Source organism: Papaver somniferum, chromosome 8 (assembly GCF_003573695.1).
Source record: "Papaver somniferum cultivar HN1 chromosome 8, ASM357369v1, whole genome shotgun sequence".
NCBI lineage: Eukaryota > Viridiplantae > Streptophyta > Magnoliopsida > Ranunculales > Papaveraceae > Papaver > Papaver somniferum.
In genome coordinates this window covers 35,789,504-35,812,634 of record NC_039365.1, presented here as the reverse complement: position 1 = coordinate 35,812,634, position 23,131 = coordinate 35,789,504, and the positions used below count along the sequence as shown (strand labels likewise).

The window sequence follows — 23,131 nt, the reverse complement described above, 5'->3', positions numbered from 1 at the left end:
TTCTAGAATTGTTGTATGATGCTCCTGTATAAGAACTCCTCAATAAAATGGGAAACAAAATTAATTTTGCTTCTTCCATGCCAAAGGAGTTCTACATAGATTCTTTTCCCACTGTCAAATTTTTTATATAAAGAACTCCATCCAAATTTCTTGAGTTCAAGACACCATTTGAGGTCTTTTTTGGTAAGGCTCCTGATATTTCTTCTTTAAATGTGTATGGTTGTACCTATTTTCCCTTTTTGGGTAAGTATAGGAAGGACAAACTTATTCCTAAGTCATCTATGTGCACATTCATTGGGTATAGCCAACTGCATAAAGGTTACATGTGTTATGAGAATGCTAGCAAGAAGGTGTACATATCCAGGCATGTGATCTTTGATGAAACAACTTTTTCTTTTTGTACCTGCACTAAACCCACACTATTTACAACTTCCACATCAAACAACTCTGTAAATTTTTAAGTTCCAACCTCTTTCAACTTTCCATCTACCCCTGCATTACAATTATCACCATCTCCTCTTGAGGAAATATATCATGATCATATTATCCTTCCATCACCTACCCCCACTCCGTCTGAGTCTAATTATGATCTCTCTGTCCCCATACCTACACCAAATGAGCTTCATTTTGAACTGACTGATGCTGAATTAATGGATGCACCAATCTTGGATGATGTTACACATCCTATGACTACAAGATATCAACTGGGTATTCACAAACCCAAGTATCTGCGTGACTTTGTAACCTATTTTACTACTAATCACTCTCTACCAATGGATTTCACTTCAAAAGTTATCTCCTATATTGAGCCTAAAACTTTCAAATTTATTCAAAAGGATCCTAAATGGGTGAACTCCGTGGACAAAGAATATGCAGCTCTCCTTCTCAACAATACATGGGTTTTGGTACCATATGACCCTTCCATGAATGTACTTGGATGCAAATGGGTTTACAAAGTCAATCTTGATGGGACAACGGAGAGATTTAAGTCAAGACTCGTAGCTAAGGGGTATCATCTATTTGATGGTATTGACTACACAGAGACTTTTATTCATCTGGTCAAGTTTACAACCATCAGAACAATTCTCAATGTTGCTCTAACAAAGGGTTGGAAGATAAGGCAATTGGATGCTTTCGATTCCTTCCTACATGGGGATTTGATTGAGACGGTTTACATATAATATCCACAGAGATATGTTGATGAAGACATGCCTCATTATGTGTGTAAACTCAATAAATCTCTGTATAGACTCAAGCAAGCGCCTAGGGAATGGTTTCACAAGTTCATTAACTATCTTCTTCAACAAGGATTTACGATATCAAGCTCAGATCATTCACTTTTCTCGTAATTTTGTGGAGCTGATTGTTGTTACTTTTACTCTATGTTGATGATATCCTTTTAATGGGCAGTTCAGATCATCTTCTATCCTCCTTTGTTATTAAACTATGGACAACTTTTGCAATGAAGGACTTGGGAGATCTGTACTACTTCTTTGGTATTGAATCAATAAAGGTTGGTCATAACCACACTCTTCTTCTTACTCAGTCCAAGTATGCCTTGGACCTACTCCACAAAGCTGATATGATGGACTGCAAGCCATGTTCTACTCTAGTTGTACATATCCCTGTGGTATCTATTCATGATGGATAGCTCCTACAAGATCCATAAGAATACAGAATCCTTGTTGGAGCATTACAATATCTCACCCTTACTCGTTCAGATATTACACGTGGAGTGAATTATACATCTCAATTTATGCATGTTGCAACCACTTCACATATGCTGGTTGTGAAGAGGGTATTGCGTTATATACAGTATTCTCTTGGGTCTGGAATCACCCTTACTGCAAGAGATATTACCTCTTCGTTAGGCTACTCAAACTCTGATTGGGTCGGATGTCCTGACACACGCAAATCTAATGCAGGATATTGTGTTTTTCTTGGTTCATCACTCATCTCTTGGACTTCCAAAAAGAAGCTTATTGTATCCAAGTCTAGCACTGAACCCGAGTACAAAGCTTTACCACTGGTAGCAGCTGAAGTTATTTACCTCTTTGCCTTGCTAAAATATCTTCATATGCCTCTGTTTACTCCTTTAAATTTATATTGTGATAATAATGGAGCTCATGCTCGTGCTGCCAAACCCGTGCTCCATGCTCGCACCAAGCACATTGAAGTTGATTGTCACTATGTCAGAGATCTCCTAGAAGCTAGTTTACTGAGTTTTACCTACACCCCTAACTACATCTCTGCAACTAGCTAGCTGACATCTTCACCAAGGGCTTAACATATCCAATCTTTTATGGATTGCGAGACAACCTGATGCACTTTGATACATCAGCATAAACTTGAAGGGGTATATTGAAGAGTGTTACGAGAGTGTTGTTTTATTTTGTTTTGTTATCACCGGCAGTTACTATGTTACTTGTCGTGTCTTTACTATCCGTTAGGTTTCTGTTATCTTTCACTTGCGCATCCTTTATAAATGCCCAAGTGACTCTTGTTATCTTAAGACAATAATATCAATACACCTATTATCTTTTAACTATAGAGTCTAGATCGCCACATTTTGGCATGATCAACAGTAACCCTATGGAGTTGAGTAAAATCCCTTTTTTATCACATTATCGATGCTTTCTAAAAAATAAAACATAATCTGCTTGCAGAAAAAGAAGATTCTAAAACGGTAAATCCATCTTTATTAATTTCTACCAGTCATTACTGATCACAATTTAGCAAAAAAAATTAGCATGTCGACAAAGTTATCCGCTTAAAACGGCTAACTAAAAAATCTTTCCACATGGTTCCCAGCACTTCAAGGAAATCGGACTTAGATTCATAGTCTCTAATGGCACAATAATAACGGTCACATGATGTGGAAAGAAGAGATCACTGACCCAACTCACTGATTCAACAAGTGCATCGAAATCCTAATGTCTAGCGGGATTGAATGACTAGTTATATGATGGGTGATACGTCGTTTGGTGTATAAAAATCATCAACGGCTACCTTCTAAAACCCTTAAAAATACGAGAATGATGGATTCACCGAGTCAAACAAACCCAAACCCCACCCCCTATTTTTCTCCGGTGGGGCCTTAAGGGATGTGAGAGCTCGGTGCATTCTCGGGACATAATTCATGGTGTATGCATCATCTCTCTTAAAAATAAGACCAAAAGTTTCACCGACCACTAGTTCTACTTACTTTACAGCTCTTCAAATATTCAAATCTAAGTACCAAGAATAACACCTATTTTCCGTTACATCTTCCAATAAAACTTCATGAAACAAACTCAAATATTCAAAGGGATTTTCTATCTGCAACTGGAAAGAGAGTGAGGAGGATCTTACCCGATCACCACTCCACAAAATGCCTAGAGAAAGATTTCTACCATACATTTTAGAAAGAGCAACGGAGCTTCCAAAATCCTCATTTTTCATGGAGAAAATCAGGAAACCCATTCGATTAGAACTCGTTATAATGAGAAAGCGTATAAATTTCAAAAAGCTCATTAAGCAGAACAACATCGATTAGCCGAATATACTCCACTTTTTCATTATCAAAGCAGCTCTAGATTAAGGACACTGGAGAGCAGAACTAATTTGAATTGTTATATGTTTTATCATTATTATGGACGTTGTCGCCGCCTTTCGAATAATTTGAGAATTGAATTTGGATGCCAGGAAAAGGAAAGAGAAGAAGAGGATTACTTGAATCACTTTAAAAATATATTAAGTCCCAAAAATAAGCATTTAATGTTCATAAACCTCTTCCCAAGCCAAGAAAAACTTAAGAAAATGAAACGCCGGTAAAAAAAAATTGCATGCAATTGGAAAATTCCAACAATATGGTTGGTACACATCTTTAGAAAATTAGTATTCACCCACATAACATATTTTTTACCGTATTGATTGCTACAGAGCTCCATCCACTAAAACCTTCCCTGCACCAACTAAATCCAGATAGTCGCTAAAGTCCATTTTTCTTGTAGTGAGATCTTGTATTAACATATTTTAGGGAAAACCCAAACCAGATAGCTCTTGCAATTGGGAAAAATCTAATCATATCGTAGTTCAGTTTCTTGCTCCTAAGAGTTACACATTGGGCATTCCATTGATACGTCTGCGATGTCTGCCCCGAGTCATGAGTAAGTTGAAAGAGCTTTCTAAGCTAATTTCATATGAATAATTTTATTCTTGGGATTGCTTGAATTTTCCGTATCTTTTGCCAACGAAAATCACTTAAGCTATCATTTCTTCGATCTTGATTATGAGAAAATTGTAGACATTCTTCGCTGAGAAAATTTCTGAACGGTGATGTTTCCATCTAACTTTGTCTTGTTCTTGACTTTTTGGTGATATGGCTTGAAGTTTTTCTTTAATAATTTACGTAGTAAAGCAATCTTCAAGTTTTTCCTGATCGCAACTATCTTTAGTAGTTATCAACTCATTAATTATTTGTGGTGACTGTTCTTGACTATTTGTGGGTTTGGGATTATATATGTTAAGAACCCATCTTTTTTCCCATATTTTTGTAAAAGCTCCGTTTTTAACTTGCCAGACAAAATTACCTCTAATTAGGTTTAACCCATTTTGTATACTTCTCCAGATCCAGGAGAGATTAGAAGACCTAGAAAATTGTAGAGGATGAGATTTGGGAAATATTTAGCTTTAATTAAGAAGTTGGGCCCAAAGTTGGTCATGATTTGTAAGTTGCATACTTGCCAGTTTCGTAAGGAGAACTATATTAAATTGGTGGGGGTTCTTAATTTCTAGTCCTCCTTAAGATATATGCTTTCAAATACTGGCCAAGGATTTTATGTATCCTCCTCTATTCTTGGGCTTATAGTTATTCCACCAAAAGTCTCGTTGGATTCAGTATAATTGGTTTAGAGTTTCCTTAGGAAGAGCTATCATTTGCATTTTGTAAGTTGAGAAGGCTTGGAGAATAGATTTTATTAATACTGTTCGGTCTGCTTGTGAAAGCACTTCTCATTTCCAACCTTCAAGGTTAGCTTAGTATTTTGTATAAGTGGTTCAAGGTTTTCTTTCTTATTCTTGTCGAAGAAAAGTGTGTATTAGCATATCTACCATTTTTTGTCATCAATTGGACTTTTAGGATTTTCGCAATAATTTTTTCTTGTTTCGGGTGAATTCGTGGGCTGAAGTAAATTCCCGATTTTTGAAGATTGACCATTTGTCCCATAAACCTCGCCAAATCTTGATAGGATATATAACATATTTTTGCTTCCCTGAAATCAGCTTTTGTGAATAAGAAGCAGCCGTTCGCAAAGAAAACATGTAATATATTCGGGGCATTTTTATTTATTTTAAGCCCCTATCCTTTATTGTTTTTTTTGGAAGTCTAGATAGAATCTCCATGCATATTAAAAAAAAAAAGGTATGGAGGTAGCGGAACACCCTGCCTTAAACCTCTTGAAGTGGTGAATTTCGGGCCGGGAGAGCCATTTAGGAAGATGGAAAAAGAGGTGTTCGAAATGCATTGCACGATAAGATTTACCTAAGAGTTACCAAATCCAAAATCCAATAGTTCCGATTTAATGAAATTCCGCTCTACTCTATCAAAGGCATCTGATAGATCTGATTTTAACGCTAAATGGCCTTCTTCATTTTTAGCTTTTGATATTTCCATCGAGTAAATCAGCTCATGGTATATGATAATGTCATCAGTGATTCATCTCCCAGGGAGAAAGGATGATTGATTAAAAGATATTAGCTTATTCAGGATGGGCTTTAATCTGTTTGCTAATATCTTGGATATGATAAATTGTATTGCTTAAATTAATGGGCCTGAAATCTACTGGGGCTTAGGGGTGGATATTTTTGGAATTAGGGTTATGAAAGAATAATTGAACAATGGGTTTAGGTTTCCCGATTTAAAAAAGTTTCGAACTGCGAGAATTATGTCCGGATCCAAAGTGTCCCACTTAGGTTTGAAGAAACCTGGTTGAAATCTGTCAAGGTCGGGAGCTCCCCGCTAATTGATATTAGAAATTGTATTCCAGATCTCTTATTTCGAGGATGTTTCGGAGAGAGAAAGATTTTCAGCCTCGGAAATACAGGGCTCTAATAAATCTCCATCTAAGTTGCTGATTTGTGAGGTGTCAATCTGAGAAAAAATAGTTTACTACAAGGATACTGATTTGTTCTCTATCGAAAATCCATAGACCAGAGAGTTCTCTGAGAGAGTGAATTGCGCTCTTAAGGTGCATTCTGGCGTTTAATTCTTAGAATAATTTATACAATTATTCCGAAAATTTCATCAAATTATGGTGCAAGTGAAATTTATTTACCAAATATAAATTAAGTGTCCCCAATTAATCTGCCACCATGGTACGACACTACTGCTTATGATCTGTGCTGCGTGTTATATTGTGCCAAGCTTTTAAAAATAAAACATGGCACAACGAATACCGACACACGCCATGTCAAAAACGATCAGATCCGTGACATGCTGAGTTGGTACACTTTATACCTCTAAAAGTAAGAACCAAAAATGACATCGGCCAATTGTATGAGTGCCTGACAGTGTCACTATTTCTTCCTGTGTCAGTCCCTTGTTGGCAAAATTTTGAGTAAGTTGAGCCACATTAAATGTTGCAGGGGGCAAATCTATTGTTTCTGAGGCTAATGAAACAGTGCCATCTTTTCTCCCTGCTGTGACATCGTATCCTATTCCTCCTGTCTGTACATGCAAAACAAAGCTATAAATATAAACCCATGGTGCTCAGAAATGCACATATATACTATGTATGTTCATATTTTACTTATGTGCATGCATACAAGGGTGATCAACTATATGTTCTCAATTAATACTCCCTCGTAGCTCTCTAGCAGGAGATTCCTAGAAATATTGTTACTTCGGACACACAGAAACATGAAAGATCCTATCTTAGAATGAATCCTTCTTGTATACTTACTATTAGAAGACTCTCTTGCTGCAAATGCAAGTATATCAGCACAAGAAACCACACCCGGGCATGCTGTTTCGAGTGCGGTTTTTATAGTGTCCACGACTTCAAAACCTCGTAAACTAGGGAAGTTTGCAGGGGAGTCTTTCTCGGCCGTACCTGTCGTCGAGTCTATGAGAACTGAGCCATCACACCCCTACAAAGTCACCACAAAAACGAACCAAAAATTTAAAGGTAATGTTAATATTGATCGACTTTTAATATTGATCTAGAGATCAATCCCCGTAAAATTAAACAAAATCTAGCTAGTGATGGAATTGATTTTGCTCACCCTAACAAAACAATCATGAAAATGGAGTCTCACTAAACCTGCAGCAATACCATTATTTGCCTGAAAAGCGCTGAAGACTTCATTACTAATAATAAACTCAGCTGAAGAACAAGTGCTTTGGTAGAACCCAACTTGAAGTTGAGCTTCTACACTACTTAGACAACAAGCAGATAGTAAAACCAAACTAATAAGACCAGTGATTATATTGTTTGAACCCATGTTTTCTTTTGAAGTGCTTTAACTTTAAATCTAGCTAGTACTTTTGATACTCCAAGATAATGTAGCTGACAACTGCTCAGGATACGAAGATGGAAGGACGTCCGGAATTGCTGCCAAAACACATGTTCAGGAGAAAGGGCAAACAAGCAGAGTGTATGAGGATGATAAAAACTCACACAATAATGAGAATGAATATGTAAATCTGCAAACTACAGAAGAAAGATGGGGACTTACACCAAGACAACATAATGCGCATTCTAACGTGCATTCAAAAGAGCATTCTAACGCATACTCCAGCAAATGGACTGGTTCAACATCGGGATCCAGATTCTCTCCACTGGAAAACAATGATAACTCTGTAACTTCAGAGAGATCTTCTGTTATAAGGAGAAATAGTCTGGAAGACAGAGTTGTGCAGAATTTGGAGAAGGTGAAGCGAAGTACTGCAGGTGAAGAAGATTGTTTAATAGAGAACACAGTCCTCTCGTTAGTAAAGGTGGCCTGTAGTTACGGCACCATTAATCAACAGCAGCGTGATATTTTGAGAAACAACATGACCGAGTTGGTTTATCGTTATTGTCAGCAGACCAGAGGAGTAGAAGTAGAGGAAGACGAAGAGGCGGAAGAGGGAGGACAAGATGTTTATGTGGAAGATGCAGAAAGGGTGGAAAAAGCAAATGAACATGAAAGGAGAATGTTGCTGTGAATGGTAATGTGGAAGAGGTAAGTAGTGCAGAAGAAATCCGTGTCGCAAGGGAAGAAGTAATCATCAATGGATTTTAAAATTTTATGTTGGAATATAAGAGGAATGAATGACTTTGACAAGCAAGTTTCGGTGAGGAATTTAATTCATTCTCAGAAGTGTGCAGTTTGTTTGATACAGGAGACGAAGATTCAAAATATGACAGATATGTTTGTGCGTCAACTTTGGTATGATGAAAACTTCGACTGGAATTACATTCCGTCGAATGGAAATAGCGGAGGAATCTTAACAATCTGGAATAGCAGCAGATTTGAGAAGATGGACGAGAGACTTGGGTTTAATAATATTACAGTATCCTTTTCGACAAGAATTAATGGATTCCAGTGGGCAGTCACCAACGTGTACAGCCCTTGTGAACACGAGCCAAGAACGGAGTTCTGGCAGGATATGTACGAGGTGAGGAATTGGTGGACAGGTCCTATATGTATAGCGGGTGACATGAATGCAATTCGATCCAGTGAAGAAAGGAATCGTGGTGATGGCGACAGTCGGAATACAGCAATGCTAAACAAGTATTTACTAGACAATGAGTTAATTGATCAACCTCTAATAGGTGGTGCTTATACGTGGTCGAACAATCAAGTTATCCCTCTGTTGTGCAGGTTGGATCGATTCTTGTTTAGCCATGATTTTGAAGAGGCGTTTCCGAATGCTTTGCAGGTGGTTTTGACGAGAACAATTTCAGATCATAATCCAATTTTGGTTATTTCTGAACCGGTCATGCCTTCAAAGCCATATTTCAAGGTAGATAGGGTGTGGATAGAGCACAAGGATTTCGTTCAGAATGTGAAGTTGTGGTGGGATAGCTTGACTTATTCTGGTAGTGTAAGTACTCGTTTTTTCTTAAAACTTCAAAATCTGAAACATTTTATTAAGCCCTGGAAGAAGCAGGAGTTCGGCCATTTTTCCAGAGTTAAAGACGAGCTTACAGCAAGAATTCATGAGCTTAATATAATGGAGGAAACGGTTATGCTAACTCATTCTCAAATGGAGGAGAGAACTTTATGCAAGATGAAGTTGAGAAATATTGAATCAATGGAAGCGAAGAAATGGCATCTGAGATCGAAACAAAATGACTTTAGGTGGGGTGATTTGAATACCAGATATTTCCACAGTATGGCTAGTGCAAGGAAGAAGCGGAATACAATTGCAAAATTACAGATTGATGGACGTGATTGTTTTGATATCAAAATAATTAAGAAAGATATCCGAAATTATTATATTAATCTTTTTACGCAGGGAGATGAGGTGTCTTCGGGTATGGAAAATTTGCACTTTCCGAAAATTACAGAGGTGGAAAGAACGTGGTTAGAGCGCGAGTTTTCTGAAGATGAAGTTTGGGAGGTGGTAAGGAAAATGGGCAGTAACAAAGCACCCGGTCCGGATGGATTTACTGCTGAATTTTTCAAAAGCTGCTGGAGTACTTTAAAGGATGAATTTATGGGGCTAATCAACGACTTTCACAGGTTTGGTTCAATAGATTGGCGTTTTAATTGTTCTTTTATTACTCTTATTCCAAAAAAGGAGGACTCTTGTACTCCTAAAGATTATAGACCACTAAGTCTTATTGGTATGGTGTACAAGATTGTATCTAAGACTCTTGCAGTTCGCCTGAAGACGGTGATGCCAAGACTGGTCTCTGACTTCCAGGGGGCTTTTATTCATGGCAAACAAATTCTAGATGGTGTTTTAATTGCTAATGAATGTGTTGACAGCAGGCTAAAGGCAAGAAAACAGGGAATTTTGTTTAAGATTGATATGGAGAAAGCTTTTGATAATGTGAATTGGAATGCCTTGTTCACAATTCTTCAGAAGCACGAATTTGGAGGTAAATGGATTTCTTGGATTAAATGGTGTGTAACTACTACTCATCTTTCTATTCTTGTGAATGGTGGTTCTACAGAAAAATTCAAACCAGGTAAGGGTCTTCGGCAAGGTGACTCTTTATCACCGTATCTTTTCCTTCTGGTGGTGGAGATTCTTTCTAAGCTTATTAATGATGCGGTGGAGAGGGGTCAGCTTTCGGTTTTTAAAGTGGCGGAAAATGGTTTTCTCATCTTCAATTTCTAGATGATACTTTGATTTTTATTTATGCGTCAGTGGAGGAAGTTAGACGTTTGCTGATTATATTGGCTGTATTCGAAACAATTACGGGTCTGAAACTGAACCTAGATAAGAGCACTATGATTAGTGTGGGAGCTGATGGGGTTATAGATGATCTGGCTAGAGAACTAGGCTGTAAGACAGAGAAACTTCCTTTTTTATATCTTGGGATGCCAATTGGAAACCATTAGCGTAGTACTTCGGTGTGGGATCAAGTGCTGATCAGAATGGAGCAAAAGTTGGCATCATGGAAGAAACGACAACTTAATAAAGCTGGTAAGTTAATTCTTATTAAGAGCTCTCTGGCAAGTCTACCTATTTATTATCTCTCGCTTTTTTATCTTCCGGTGAGTTTGGAAAAGAAAATGATTAAGATCATGCGCAATTTCATGTGGGGAGCTGCGGAAGGTAGAAGGAAAATGGTTTGGGTCTCTTGGAAGAAAATTTGCATCCCGAAGGAGAATGGGGGCTTAGGCGTGAAGAATATGAGGAAAACAAATCATTCTTTGTTAATTAAGTGTATTTGGAGATTTTCGAAAAACAAGAATAGTTTATGGAGGAGAATTGTGAATGAAAAATTTTCTTATAATAATAATCTTCTAATTCCCGGTACGGATAATTCTTGTCAAGGAAGGAGTCTTTGGAAGAATGTCACTAATATGGTGCCTCTAATACAAAATATGATGTCTTTCAAGGTAAGGAATGGGAAGGGCATTCGTTTTTGGAAGGATCAATGGTTAGATAGGGGTGCACTTCAGGATCTTTTTCCGGTTGTTTTCAAAGCAGCAAGGCTGAAAAACGCTTCAATTTCGTACATGATTGTGAATGCGGAGTTGGTTTGCGATTTTGTGAGACATTTGAACATGAATGAGCAACTTGAATGGGATTTACTTAAGCGGGACTTGCATCAGGTGCCTATTTTGGTGGACGAGGATGACACAATGGAGATTATGGAAAACTTCAGTTCTCTGAATTGTTATAAGAATCTTATAGGTGACTTGGAGGAGTGCAGCTTCAATCAATTCCTTTGGAAATCCAACATTCCTAACAAGTTTAGTTTCATCTTATGGGCTTCCTTTCATGATTCTCTCCCCACTAGAGATATTTTGAGACATCGTGGTGTTCAATTAGAAAGTGATCAATGTGTTCTTTGTAACAACGTAAGGGAATCTGCAAATCACATGTTCCTTCATTGCACATATGCTTTTGATATTTGGAAGTATTTCATTGCGGCCTTCAGAATTGCTTGGCCTTTCCCAAGCACGTTACTGCAATTGTTTGAAGCGTGGACCACTAATGTGCTGCGTGGTAGGGGTAGACAGGTTTGGCAAGTTTTGCATTACGCGGTTTGTTGGGTTTTGTGGAAGGAACGGAACGGAAGGGTTTTCGGAGGTCGTCATAAGTGTGTGCAAGAAAGTATTGATTTGGTCAAACAAGTAGTAATTTTATGGTCATGTGATAATGATACTTTCAAGTTTGTTGTCCCAAATCTTGTCTGGAGTAATTGGGATACTCTTATGTGTTGTAATTGACCTTGTTGGGGTTTTCTTTTTCTTTTTTTTTTCTTTTAATATAACCTTTTGTTTCAAAAAAAAAAATGTAACTGAATTGTATTTTAATCACCGGAAGATTTTTTTCATATTAATGCATGAAGTATCCAATGGCGGCAAGTTATCTAAATGAGCATATATGATCGAACGTTTAAGTACGGTTAAAATACTAACAAGAAAACTCACCAATTTAGATTAATATTTATTAACTATGGGGTTCTAGAATTTGGTTTTCTTAATAATATTTACGACCAAGAACATATCTTAAACATGATTTCGATATAGTAAACTATTTTTCGACGGCGAAATTGGTATTTTGACTAACGTAAAAAATGTATATTATATTTTGATCATCTTAACGTGTATCTTGTATTTTCGGCCGTGACGACAGTTTTGATATACAGTGAAGCTTGACCTTAGCTAATTGCAATATTTGAATTGGACTATACGGCTGGGGTGAGATTACTTATGTTAAATGTTTCTATCATTGTGTCATACATAGGATAATATACCATTACCAGCGTGGTTGATAATTCTCCACATACAAACTATAAATTTGAAACTAGTAAGTGTTTTATATTGTGACTTATACACATAGGAAGCGTAATTCATTGATTGGACGTAATTATCGCCTTCCGATCATATAATCCAATGACTGGAGGCATGACACAGTACGCAATTGTATCCTCTCTGATTATTCTAATGTGTCGTGTTTATGATCATCTGTAGTATATGCGTAGATTAATTGTTGGACAATATCAAGATAATGAAGGAGAATATCAATCATATTGACAAGATATATTCTATCTTAATTAACGATAATATTGTTTCCATATAAATATATTTACCGTTAGGAGAACTTCCTTTTAGGTTCTTCTCTGTTATGGAGAGTTACTACACATATGTAAATATAAATATCCCTATATTGTAATTCATTGAATACATAGCAATACAATTATCTTTCCTTCCTAGATTCTCTTCGTCTCAGTTTTTTCATGGTATCGCGAGCAGGACTCGATCCTGTTCTGTGAGTTTTTTTCTTTTTTTTTTCCTCTCAATTTTTTTTTGGTTGAAAACTTCAACCAAAAATGTCTGAAAGAGAAATTAACACTAGCGGGAGATTATCATCCGTGTTGCTTAGTGGTAATAATTATATTCTTTGGTCACAAATAGTGACTTTGTCTCTTGGTGGAAAGAAGAAGTTGGGTTTCATCAATGGAAACTCAGTCTGCCCTTCATCTAAAGAAGAACCAAAATATGAGGAATGGATTTCTGATGATCAAAATGTTAGGTCTTGGCTTCTTAATTCTATGGAAGCCTCTATTGCTGAAATATTTACATTTTCCAATTCATTCAAAGAATTGTGGGAAGTTGTTGCAGAGTTTTATGGTAGTCAAAATAATGCAGCTCGTGTATTTGAGTTGAAGAGTGAAATTTCTTTGGCAACTCAAGGTGAAAAATCATTTACTGAACATCTTGGAAATATGAAAAGGATGTGGGATGAACTCGATATGTATCGTCCATATACAGTTGATCCAAAAGTTCTTTTAAAAAGGACAGAAGAAGATAAAAAAATTTCATTGCTTAATAGCTTGAAGCCGGAATATGAAAATCTCAAAAGTAACGTTCTTATGAATTCTGATATTCCTACTTTATCGAGTGTTTGTGCTACGATTCAGCGAGAAGAAACCCGTAAGAAATCGATAAATCCAAGCAATGCTTCTGAATGCAGTGAAACAAGTGCTCTTCTTGTCAATAAGAAGGACAAGCCAAGTTTTTCTGGAATGGATAGAGGTAAGCAAAATAATAAAAATAAAGACAAGAAGATTTTCTATTGTGATCATTGCAAGAGAACCGGACATACTGTCAAACGTTGTTGGATTTTACATCCACACCTTAAGAATACTTACGATAAAAATAGAAAAGATCACGCTGCGGTTACAGATGGTTCATTTTCAATAAATGAGTTGGCGAAACTTCTACTGCAGCAAATGAGTAAGTCCACTCCTGTTGATTCTGGTCCTTCATCCTCTACCCACACTGCTTACCATGCTTCTTTATTGTCTAAAATTAATTCATGGATAATTGATTCGGGAGTCACTGATCACATGGCTAATAACTCGACTGGTGTATATGATTTTATTCCAAAAATTGGGAAACATGATGTTTCCATAGCTAACGGTTCAACTGTGCCTGTGTTAGGGAGTGGAAAAATTAACTTCTTTCCCGAGTGTTCCACTTCCGATGTTATAGTTGTCCCGTCCTTTCCGGTTCAACTATTATCGGTCGGAAAAATTACAAGATCTTTAAATTGTAATGTTATTTCCTCAACTACTTCTGTTGTATTTCAGGATCGAAAAACCAAGAAGACGATTGGTGAGGGGATATATTCTAATGGGCTTTACTTATTCAATCCTACTAGTAAAACATGTCATACCGCAAATTTGATTCAAAATCATATTATGCATAAACGTCTTGGGCATCCATCGGATCGTGTTTTAACACATATTTTTCCTTCTAGTTCTATTAAGACCGGTTTATATGATGTTTGCCAATTTTCTAAACAAACCAGATTGTCATTTAATAATTCTTTATCTGTATCGGCTAAGTTGTTTGAATTATTCATTCTGATTTATGGTCTTCACCAATTGAATCATATGATGGTTATAAGTATTTTGTTATATTTATTGATGATTTTTCTTGTAGTACTTGGATATATTTGTTAAAATATAAATCTGATGTTTTTCTGCTTTTCAAGTTTTTTATAACATGTTAACTAATCAGTTGCAAAGATTAAAACTTTTAGAACTGATAATGGAACTGAATATTGTAAGGGTCTTTTGCCGAAATATCTTAGTGACCATGGGATTATACATCAAACAAGTTGTGTAGGAACACCGCAACAAAAAGGTGTTGCCGAAAGGAAAAATCGGCATATCTTAGAAACAACTCGTGCTATAATGCTTCAAATGAATGTTCATAAAAAATATTGGTCTCATGGTGTTTTAGCTGCTACATATTTAATTAATCGACTACCAACTCAGATTCTTGATTTTAAGTCTCCATTAGAAGTTTTAAAAAATCGCAAACTTGACCTGTCATATTTGCGAGTGTTTGGTTGTGTTTGTTATGTTCATTTGCAGGAAACTCAAAGAGATAAATTGGATGCGCGTTCTGTGAAATGCGTATATTTCGGGTATTCTTTGACCAAGAAGGGATATGTATGCTACAATATGGCGACTCGTAAAATTATTATCTCTAGAGTTGTGCGATTTGATGAATCTGAATCTTATTTTCAAGTTAAGGATAATCATGGGAATCGATCCGAGGGGGAGTCTTCATGGGATGTTTGTGTGTTGCTATGTATTCAATGATAACCACTTGTCCCGACGACAAATACAGAGACAATTATACCAAAAGTGCATCCGGAAATAATTGTGCCCAATCAGAATGGAGGAACCAGAAATACTGAACCGGGAGGAATGATCACCACTAGACATGAGGGACCAGCTTTCTCGACATGTGCAGACATCCCTGCTACTGATCAAGCTGCCAACAGTGAAGCTCAAACTCCACCAACGTGTGTTAACCCATGTTCCACTCAAGCTATACCACCTGGTACCACCATTCAAACTACGACTACAACACAAGCACTAGTAAATGCTGCCAGAATTTTAACTCCACCAACATGTGTGGATAGTACCACTATTAACCATGCTACGAGAAAAGCTTCCAAAATTACAAATCCACTGTGTATGGACAGCAGCACAAATAGCGATGCTAGGGAACCAAATCCAAGTATAGTACCATGTATGGACGGTACTACTCCTAATGCTACGGAAAGAGCTGCCAGAATTTTGACGCCACCACCATGTGTGGGCAGCAGTACAACTACTCATGCTACAAATCCAAGCCTAAGAAAATCAACGAGAGAAGTCAAGGCTCCAGAAAAATTAAAGGACTTTTATACATATCACGCTACAGCATATCCTATTCAAGAGTGTTTTACACATAATAATGTTTCTCATTCTTATCTAACTTTTCTTACTGCCTTGTCCAGGAAGGAAGAGCCAAAGAACTTCAAGGAAGCAAATGAGAATCCTGTTTGGAAGACAACGACGAAAGAAGAACTTCAAGCTCTTGATGAGAATGACACTTATGATATAGTTCAGCTACCGCGAGGTAAAAAGGTTGTTGGCTGCCGGTGGATATATAAAATAAAGTACAAGAGTGATGGGATCATAGAGCGGCGTAAGGTGAGACTTGTCTCTAAAGGATTTACACAAACGTATGGCGAAGACTATAAGGAGACATTTGCTCCAGTTGCGAAAATGAATACATTTAGAGTTCTAATCTCTTTAGCAGTAAATCAAGACTGGAAACTTTTTCAAATGAATGTAAAAAATGATTTCCTACATGGCGACCTTGAAGAAGAAGTTTATATGAGTATTCCACACGGCCATCCGGAAGAAGGCAAAGTGGGAGTTGTGTGTAAACTTAAGAAGGAAATATATGTATTAAAGCAATCGTCGTGAGCTTGGTATGAAAATCTTAGATCTGTCCTTAAGGAAAATGGTTTCAAAGAAACTTCTGCAGATTCAACATTATTTGTTAAAAGAGGTAAGTCGGGTACAACTATTATCTTAATTTATGTAGACGATATAGTGATAACTGGTGATGATTATGTTGGTATTGCAAAACTAAAGTCTCTCTTACACACTAAGTTCGCTATCAAGGATTTGGGAACCTTGAAATACTTCCTTGGCATAGAGACTGCCTTCTCAAAGAAAGGTATTTTCCTAAATCAAAGAAAATATGCATTGGAGTTATTGAAAGAAACAGAAAATTTGGGTGTAAAACCATCAACAACACCAATTGATAGCCAAGCAAAGCTTGATGCAGATGGTGAGTTACTTTATGATAGTGGTCAATTTAAAAGGTTGGTAGGTAAACTTATATATCTCACTATTACAAGACTGGATATCTCTTATGTTGTTAGCCTTGTAAGTAGATTTATGCATGCGCCTAGAATAAATCATTTGAATGCGGTTAACCGAATTTTGCAATACTTGAAAGGCTCTCCAGGAAGAGACATATAGATGCGTAAAAATGTACAACATTCCATTTCTGGTAATTGTTCTATATCAATTTCCGCTTACACGGATGCTGATTGGACTGGATGTTCGGTGGATCGGAAGTCTACTACCGGATATTGTACGTTTGTTGGCGGAAATTTGGCAACATGGAGGAGCAAGAAACAGAATGTCGTCGCACGGTCTACTGCGGAAGCTGAATACCGAGCTATGGCGTTAACGACATGTGAAATTATCTGGCTTCGTGCTTTGTTACGTGATTTGGGTTTCGCTTCGCCTCATCCAACCAAATTATTTTGTGACAATCAAGCTGCTGTGCATATCGCCTCTAATCTCATTTTTCATGAGCGAACAAAACATATTGAAGTATACTGCCACTTTGTTAGAGAAAAGTTGAAGAATAATGTTATATGTACCCCGTTTGTTCCGAGTGCTCAACAATTAGCTGATATATTCACGAAGGGACTTTCCGCTGCCAGATTTGAGGAGATACTAGGCAAGTTGGGCTCAATGGATATTTATGCACCAACTTGAGGGGGGAGTGTCGGAAAATATCAAGAATACTGAAGGAAAATATCAAGGATATTGACAGATATATTCTATCTTAATTAACGATAATATTGTTTCCATATAAATGTTTACCGTTAGGAGAACTTCCTTTTAGGTTCTTCTCTGTTATGGAGAGTTACTACACATATGTAAATATAAATATCCCTATACTGTAATTCAGTTTCTCTTCGTCTCAGTTTCTTCATTAATCATTCAAATAATCAAGTTGAAGAAGGTTACTGTTAGCGAATGTACTGGTCATGTAATTTGCTGATTCAACTCCTTAATGCGCGAACTCACGCATAATAATCCTAAACTATTCGATTAAAAAGTCACGTAAGATGGACAGTATTAGCCGCTTCTCTCGTAATTTACAGATTGGGTGAAAATGTGATAGAGAAAGGTTCACGTTATCTTCCTTGATTGGAAAGTTGAAATATGAACAGACTCTGTTCAAAGGAGAGAACCTATCAACGTGTTTGCGGCCGTTGATCTTGTCCAACTGTCAGGAATGAAATTGAGCTACAATCGTGCATGGCACTAAGACGCGATTCAAACACTACATTGCCACATTTTGGCATGATCAACATTAAGCCTATATGAAGGAAGAGTAAAATTCCTTTTATCACATTCCTTTTTTTTTATTGTAATTTTGGTATTTCTTCCTTGTAAAACATTTTAGTTTTTCTGATATAATAAAAATTTGTGATTCAGCAAAAAAAAAAAAAAAAATTATAATAGTAATGAAGAAAGAGTAAAATTCCTTTTTATCACATTATCTATGCTTTCCAAAAAAGAAAAAAATACAATAACCTGCTTACAGAAAAAGAAGATTTTAATTTCTATCGGTCACTGCTGATCACAATTTAGCATGTCGACAAAATTATCGGCTTAAAACGGCTAATAAAAAATCTATCCACATGGTTCACTGCTGCTTCGAGGAAACATGACTTGATCCCCTAGACTTCAATGGGACAATAATAACGGTCACTTGATGTGTAAAGAATTGATCACTGATCCAACTCACTGATTCAACGAGTCCATCGAAATTCCAATGTCTAGTTATGTGTTGAGTGACTAGTTATACGATGGGTGATGCGTAACTTTGTCCTTTGGTGTGTAAAAATCATCAACGGCTACCTGCTGAAACCCTTAAAAAATAAGACCAAAAGTTTCACCGACCACTTGTTCTACTCACTTTACAGCTCTTTACAAATTCAAATCGAAGTACCAAGAATAACACCTTTTTTGGTTACATCTTCCAATAAAACTTGATGAAAAAAACTCAAGTCTTCAAAGGGACTTTCCATCTGCAACTGAAAAGAGAGTGAGAAGGATCTTACTCGATCACCACTCCACAAAATGCCTAGAGAAAGAGTTGTACCAGACATTTTAGAAAGAGCTACGAATCTTCTAAACTCCTCATTTTTCATGGCGAAAATCAGGAAACCCATTCGTTTGAAGCTCGTTATAATGAGAAAGAGTATAAATTTCAAGAAGCTTCTTAACCACAATAAGAGCGATTACACTCCATTGTTTCATTACCAGAGCAGCTCTAGATTAAGGACACTGGGGAGCAGAACTAATTTGAGTTGTTCCATGTTTTTTCATTGTTATCGACGTCGTCGCCGCCTTTCGAGTGGTTTGAGGATCGAAGCTGGAGGCCAGGAAAAGGAAAGAGAAGAAGAGGATTACTTGAATAACCAGATGGATGTGAATCATAACAAGGATGTTGTTGTGAGACAGGTACTAATCGATGACGGGGAGTTTCTGGATTCCGGCGGAGAAGATGAATATGATGTCAATATTGATCGAAAAGCTGAGATGTTCATTCAAAGGTTTTACCGAGAAATGAGATTGGAAAGACAAGATTCGAATATCAAACTTATCGGATATACTAATCATATAGAGGATGTAATTGTTTGATTTTTTTGTTACCTACAGGTTGCTATTTGTTTGTTTTTCTGATCTTCATTTGTTTGTTATTGCAATTATTTTGGGCTAATTATTTATTGAATACTTTGTAACTCATTTGTAGCGATTTTTTGGTCTAGTACCCAACACAATATATTGTTTCCGTTCATCTCATTTCTGCGTTCTGATCTCTTTTAGTATCACATTTAAGACTTCCTATATGCTAGTCTGCATGAGCTTCACCATGTAAATTCACTGGAAACGTCATGAAAAAGTCATTCCGGTCATCTCTTGATTTATCTATAAAATCCAACAATCGTGTTTTGGTGAATCGGTTGATCCTCAATCTTTTTCAATATGCACATTTATGTTCTTAGTAGCTGAGGAAACAAACGAGACATCCAAGGATACTATACTTATAACACATAAACATGGGAGAGAAAATACATACGCATAAACATCGGAGAGAAGATACATGATCCAACACTAGTTTACTGGGGTAAACAATACAATACATCATATTCTCTTGTGGTTCAGTTCAGTTAAACTAGGACTGTTGGAATTAGAAAGTCTCTAGTGCATTCAAAAAAAATTTTTTCAAAGTTTTTGCACAAAGGTTAAAAATGTTAGCAAAATTGTGATCGAGGTCTTCCAAGCTATTTTAGCTGAGCAGAACTTCTCAATCAGTTCAAGACACAAGTAGATAGCTTTCATGCTGTAAGTTTATCCACATAACTAGAGAAGATCTGCAAATTAAATTGAACACTAAAGCAAAGTTCACACACCAATAACTGAATTCTAGGGCTTACAAGTTACAACTATGAGTTGAATCTAATATCTGAGTGAATAATACAAGTACATTTGAATTTCCTTCCGACTTTTACTAATTTATCCTTATATTCCACAACTATAATAAATCCTCGATTACAGTCATTCAGACCTTAAATTCAGGTTTGACCTGACAACTACTGAAAATTCTTGAATAAAACTTGCCTGCCCAGCACATAAATCACAACTGCAACCTTTTTATACAAGGGAGACCAAACTAGCACATAAAATAAACACACGAAAATATATATTACCAGTATACCACCAAGACTAATCAGCGCATTTAACTCCGGAGAGGTAAACACGGGACTGGATCACACTTCCTCCTATATAGAAACCAGGCATAACCATGAGTCCAACTTTTGGATTCTCATCATTCTCGTCCATCAAAATGTTCTTCACCACACTTTCCATGTAAACTTCGGAGAAGTCGCTTCCTCTCTTGACTTGAAAAATTCTTGCTTTAGGATCGAACGAGTAAGCCATACGGTGTAAAAGCCAGATCGACTTTGCCAGTTTCAGAAATGCTTCATAGAATGGTGTTCTAGGATGTCCACCACTCAAAACATAGTTCCGTTGATCCAAATTCCCGAAGAACGACGCCTCCATCTTTAGGGGGAAAACAGCCAAGTACTTGCTTCTGCAGAATTTCCCAAAAATAGAGTCTGGATTTTGGCTCAAGATGTCCAAGGGATCCGTTTTTCTCATGGCAAGGAACTGATTGAAGAAACTCTCTTTAGAGATCGTAACGTCATCATGTTTAACTGAGAAGCTCTCTTCCTGAAACCCACTGAACATTCTTTGACAGATGTGGGATTCAAATGCATATTTCTTATGAGCCCTCTTTGCATAAATGACTGTGGGTTCAATCGAATGAGCTGCTGCATCCAGATCCCAGCCTGCAGCTTTCATCATGTTGATCAACGGTTTAGCGAAATCATGGATAGCGTTAAAAGCAGATTCTACTAAAGATGTAAAAAGATCTGGGGTCAAATCCACAGAGAAGAATCCGTTTCCGTCTTCCAAGTCTTCTGATTCTTTGGCCGATACACCTCTGAACTTGAGTTTCCTTTCCAATTTCACCCGCTTCTGGTTTGCTTCCTGGATCCGCTGTTGCAACTGGTGAATCTCAGAGTCTTTAGTCTGAATCTGAGACTGGAATTTCTTCACCATAACCTCATACGTCTTCAACAAGCTTTGTTGTTCTTGGATTTCTGCGACTAGACGAGAATCTTGAGGAGAAACTGAAACGGGCTTGGGGTTATTGTCTCTGTAAGTATGCTTAAGTTCAGAGAGGTTCTTTAGCTCCGAAATGACTAGTTTATCGGCAGCTTCAATCTTGTCAGCGTCATAAGGAGTGTGTGCAGCTTGAAGCTGGATGTAGGCTGATTTCAGAGAGGAAATGTTAGTGAAAAGTTTAGCTATCAGCGCTTCTGTTAGTTCTGGGTTCTGATTCATGGTTTCTTCCATGGGTTGAGGATGAACTTTCTGGCTGTGGCTGTCATGGAGTTGGGTTTCTTTCGATCCTGTCGGTAGCATATCTACTACCCCTGAAAGTGTAGTCGCTTATGTGTCCCTCCGAGAAACCACTGAAAGAATTTAACCTGCAAACCCCAGAAAGTAACGGATTAAAATGACATTAGGATGGATCACAATTGAAGTTGATGGAAGCTTCTATATTGCTCTCAAAAGATTCCTTCCCTGCCAAATTCTCATTTTGGTTTCCAAAATATCAAATCACACTAGCCCACCATAAGCTAACCCCCAAACTGAAATTTAGTGTTTCAGTAATTCAATCTCATCCTAATAAGAAAAAACCGAATCCTTACTCAAAGCAACCGAAGGGTATGTAATATCTACTTCTCAAGCTCTTCAGTTCCTTGTAAGATATACAATGCATATAGATCTCTCAACACATCATATCATAAGTTGTTTCAACGCAATCAAGGTTTACCATTTACGCACACCTTAAGCACAAAAGAAGAAGAAGAAGAAGAAGAAGAAGAAGAAGAAGAAGAAGAAGAAGAAGAAAAAAAGTCTACAACCTTGTTAGTCAAGGCTTCTTTGATGGTGTGAATGTGATTAATATCACGACTTTATGGTAGACTAGTTGTTACACCGAGCTACTACGATAACTAATCCTAGTGAAATTGACAGGATACATTTCCCATAAAATCCAGACAAACACCGAAATCTGTAAACCATACTAACAACTTGCTTCACCTACAGCTCAAAATAAGTAAATTCATGACCCACACCATTTATAACCAACTAAATATCTCCCATCTTCTAGTACCCAATTCTAACCTAACTTCCCAAAAATTAGAAATACAATAAAAATCTCAAAAATATATACAAAAGACTAAATTTTTACAATCAATTACTCACCTATTTTGACTGCATCCCGGCAATGAATCGTATCCGAAGAACATAATCCTAACCTGTTAAAAATCAAACAAACCAACAAATTCTTGTATTAGAGATTACAAAATGAAAAAACACCCAAAATAAAATTAAAATAATATGAAGTTTAGCTACCAACAATTAGGGTTTCTTGTTCAATGAGTCTTCTTAATCATGTTTTTGCAATCTCTCTTCTTTCTCTATCTCTATCTCTATCTCTATCTTTTTCAAGTCTTCTTCTTCACAGTCTTCAACAACAACACCGTCAAATAATGAATGATTCCTTTATTAGTAAAAACCCCCAAATCCATCGCAATAATAAAATATATAAGAAATAAAAGGCCCAACTTTTTCTTATTTTTTTCCTCAGAGAGAAACAAACAAAGAAAGAGATCAAATTGCCGTTTGATTTAAGGTAGTATTTTTATTATTATACACGTTTAAAC

The 23,131-nt window shown here is 36.9% G+C and overlaps 2 protein-coding genes across 4 annotated transcripts; both read right to left on the bottom strand.

The window, feature by feature from the left end:
- Nucleotides 1-6,490: 6,490 nt before the first annotated feature.
- LOC113305397 (peroxidase 5-like) lies at nucleotides 6,491-7,482 on the bottom strand. The gene is made up of 3 exons (XM_026554441.1): nucleotides 7,264-7,482; nucleotides 6,942-7,128; nucleotides 6,491-6,702 (listed from the first exon to the last, which is right to left on the bottom strand). The coding sequence occupies exons 1-3, from the start codon at nucleotides 7,480-7,482 to the stop codon at nucleotides 6,491-6,493; spliced, it is 618 nt and encodes a 205-aa protein (XP_026410226.1).
- Nucleotides 7,483-20,204: 12,722 nt separating this feature from the next.
- LOC113306384 (protein GRAVITROPIC IN THE LIGHT 1-like) lies at nucleotides 20,205-23,012 on the bottom strand. 3 transcript variants are annotated; one of them, XM_026555328.1, is made up of 3 exons: nucleotides 22,821-23,012; nucleotides 22,671-22,723; nucleotides 20,205-21,886 (listed from the first exon to the last, which is right to left on the bottom strand). In XM_026555328.1, the coding sequence occupies exon 3, from the start codon at nucleotides 21,819-21,821 to the stop codon at nucleotides 20,553-20,555; it is 1,269 nt and encodes a 422-aa protein (XP_026411113.1). In that variant the 5' UTR covers nucleotides 21,822-21,886; nucleotides 22,671-22,723; nucleotides 22,821-23,012; the 3' UTR covers nucleotides 20,205-20,552. The 3 variants fall into 3 exon arrangements, with proteins under 3 accessions (XP_026411113.1, XP_026411111.1, XP_026411114.1); XM_026555326.1 differs by having other exon boundaries at nucleotides 22,825-23,011; XM_026555329.1 differs by lacking the exons at nucleotides 22,671-22,723; nucleotides 22,821-23,012 and adding an exon at nucleotides 22,112-22,347.
- Between the last annotated feature and the right edge of the window lie 119 nt (nucleotides 23,013-23,131).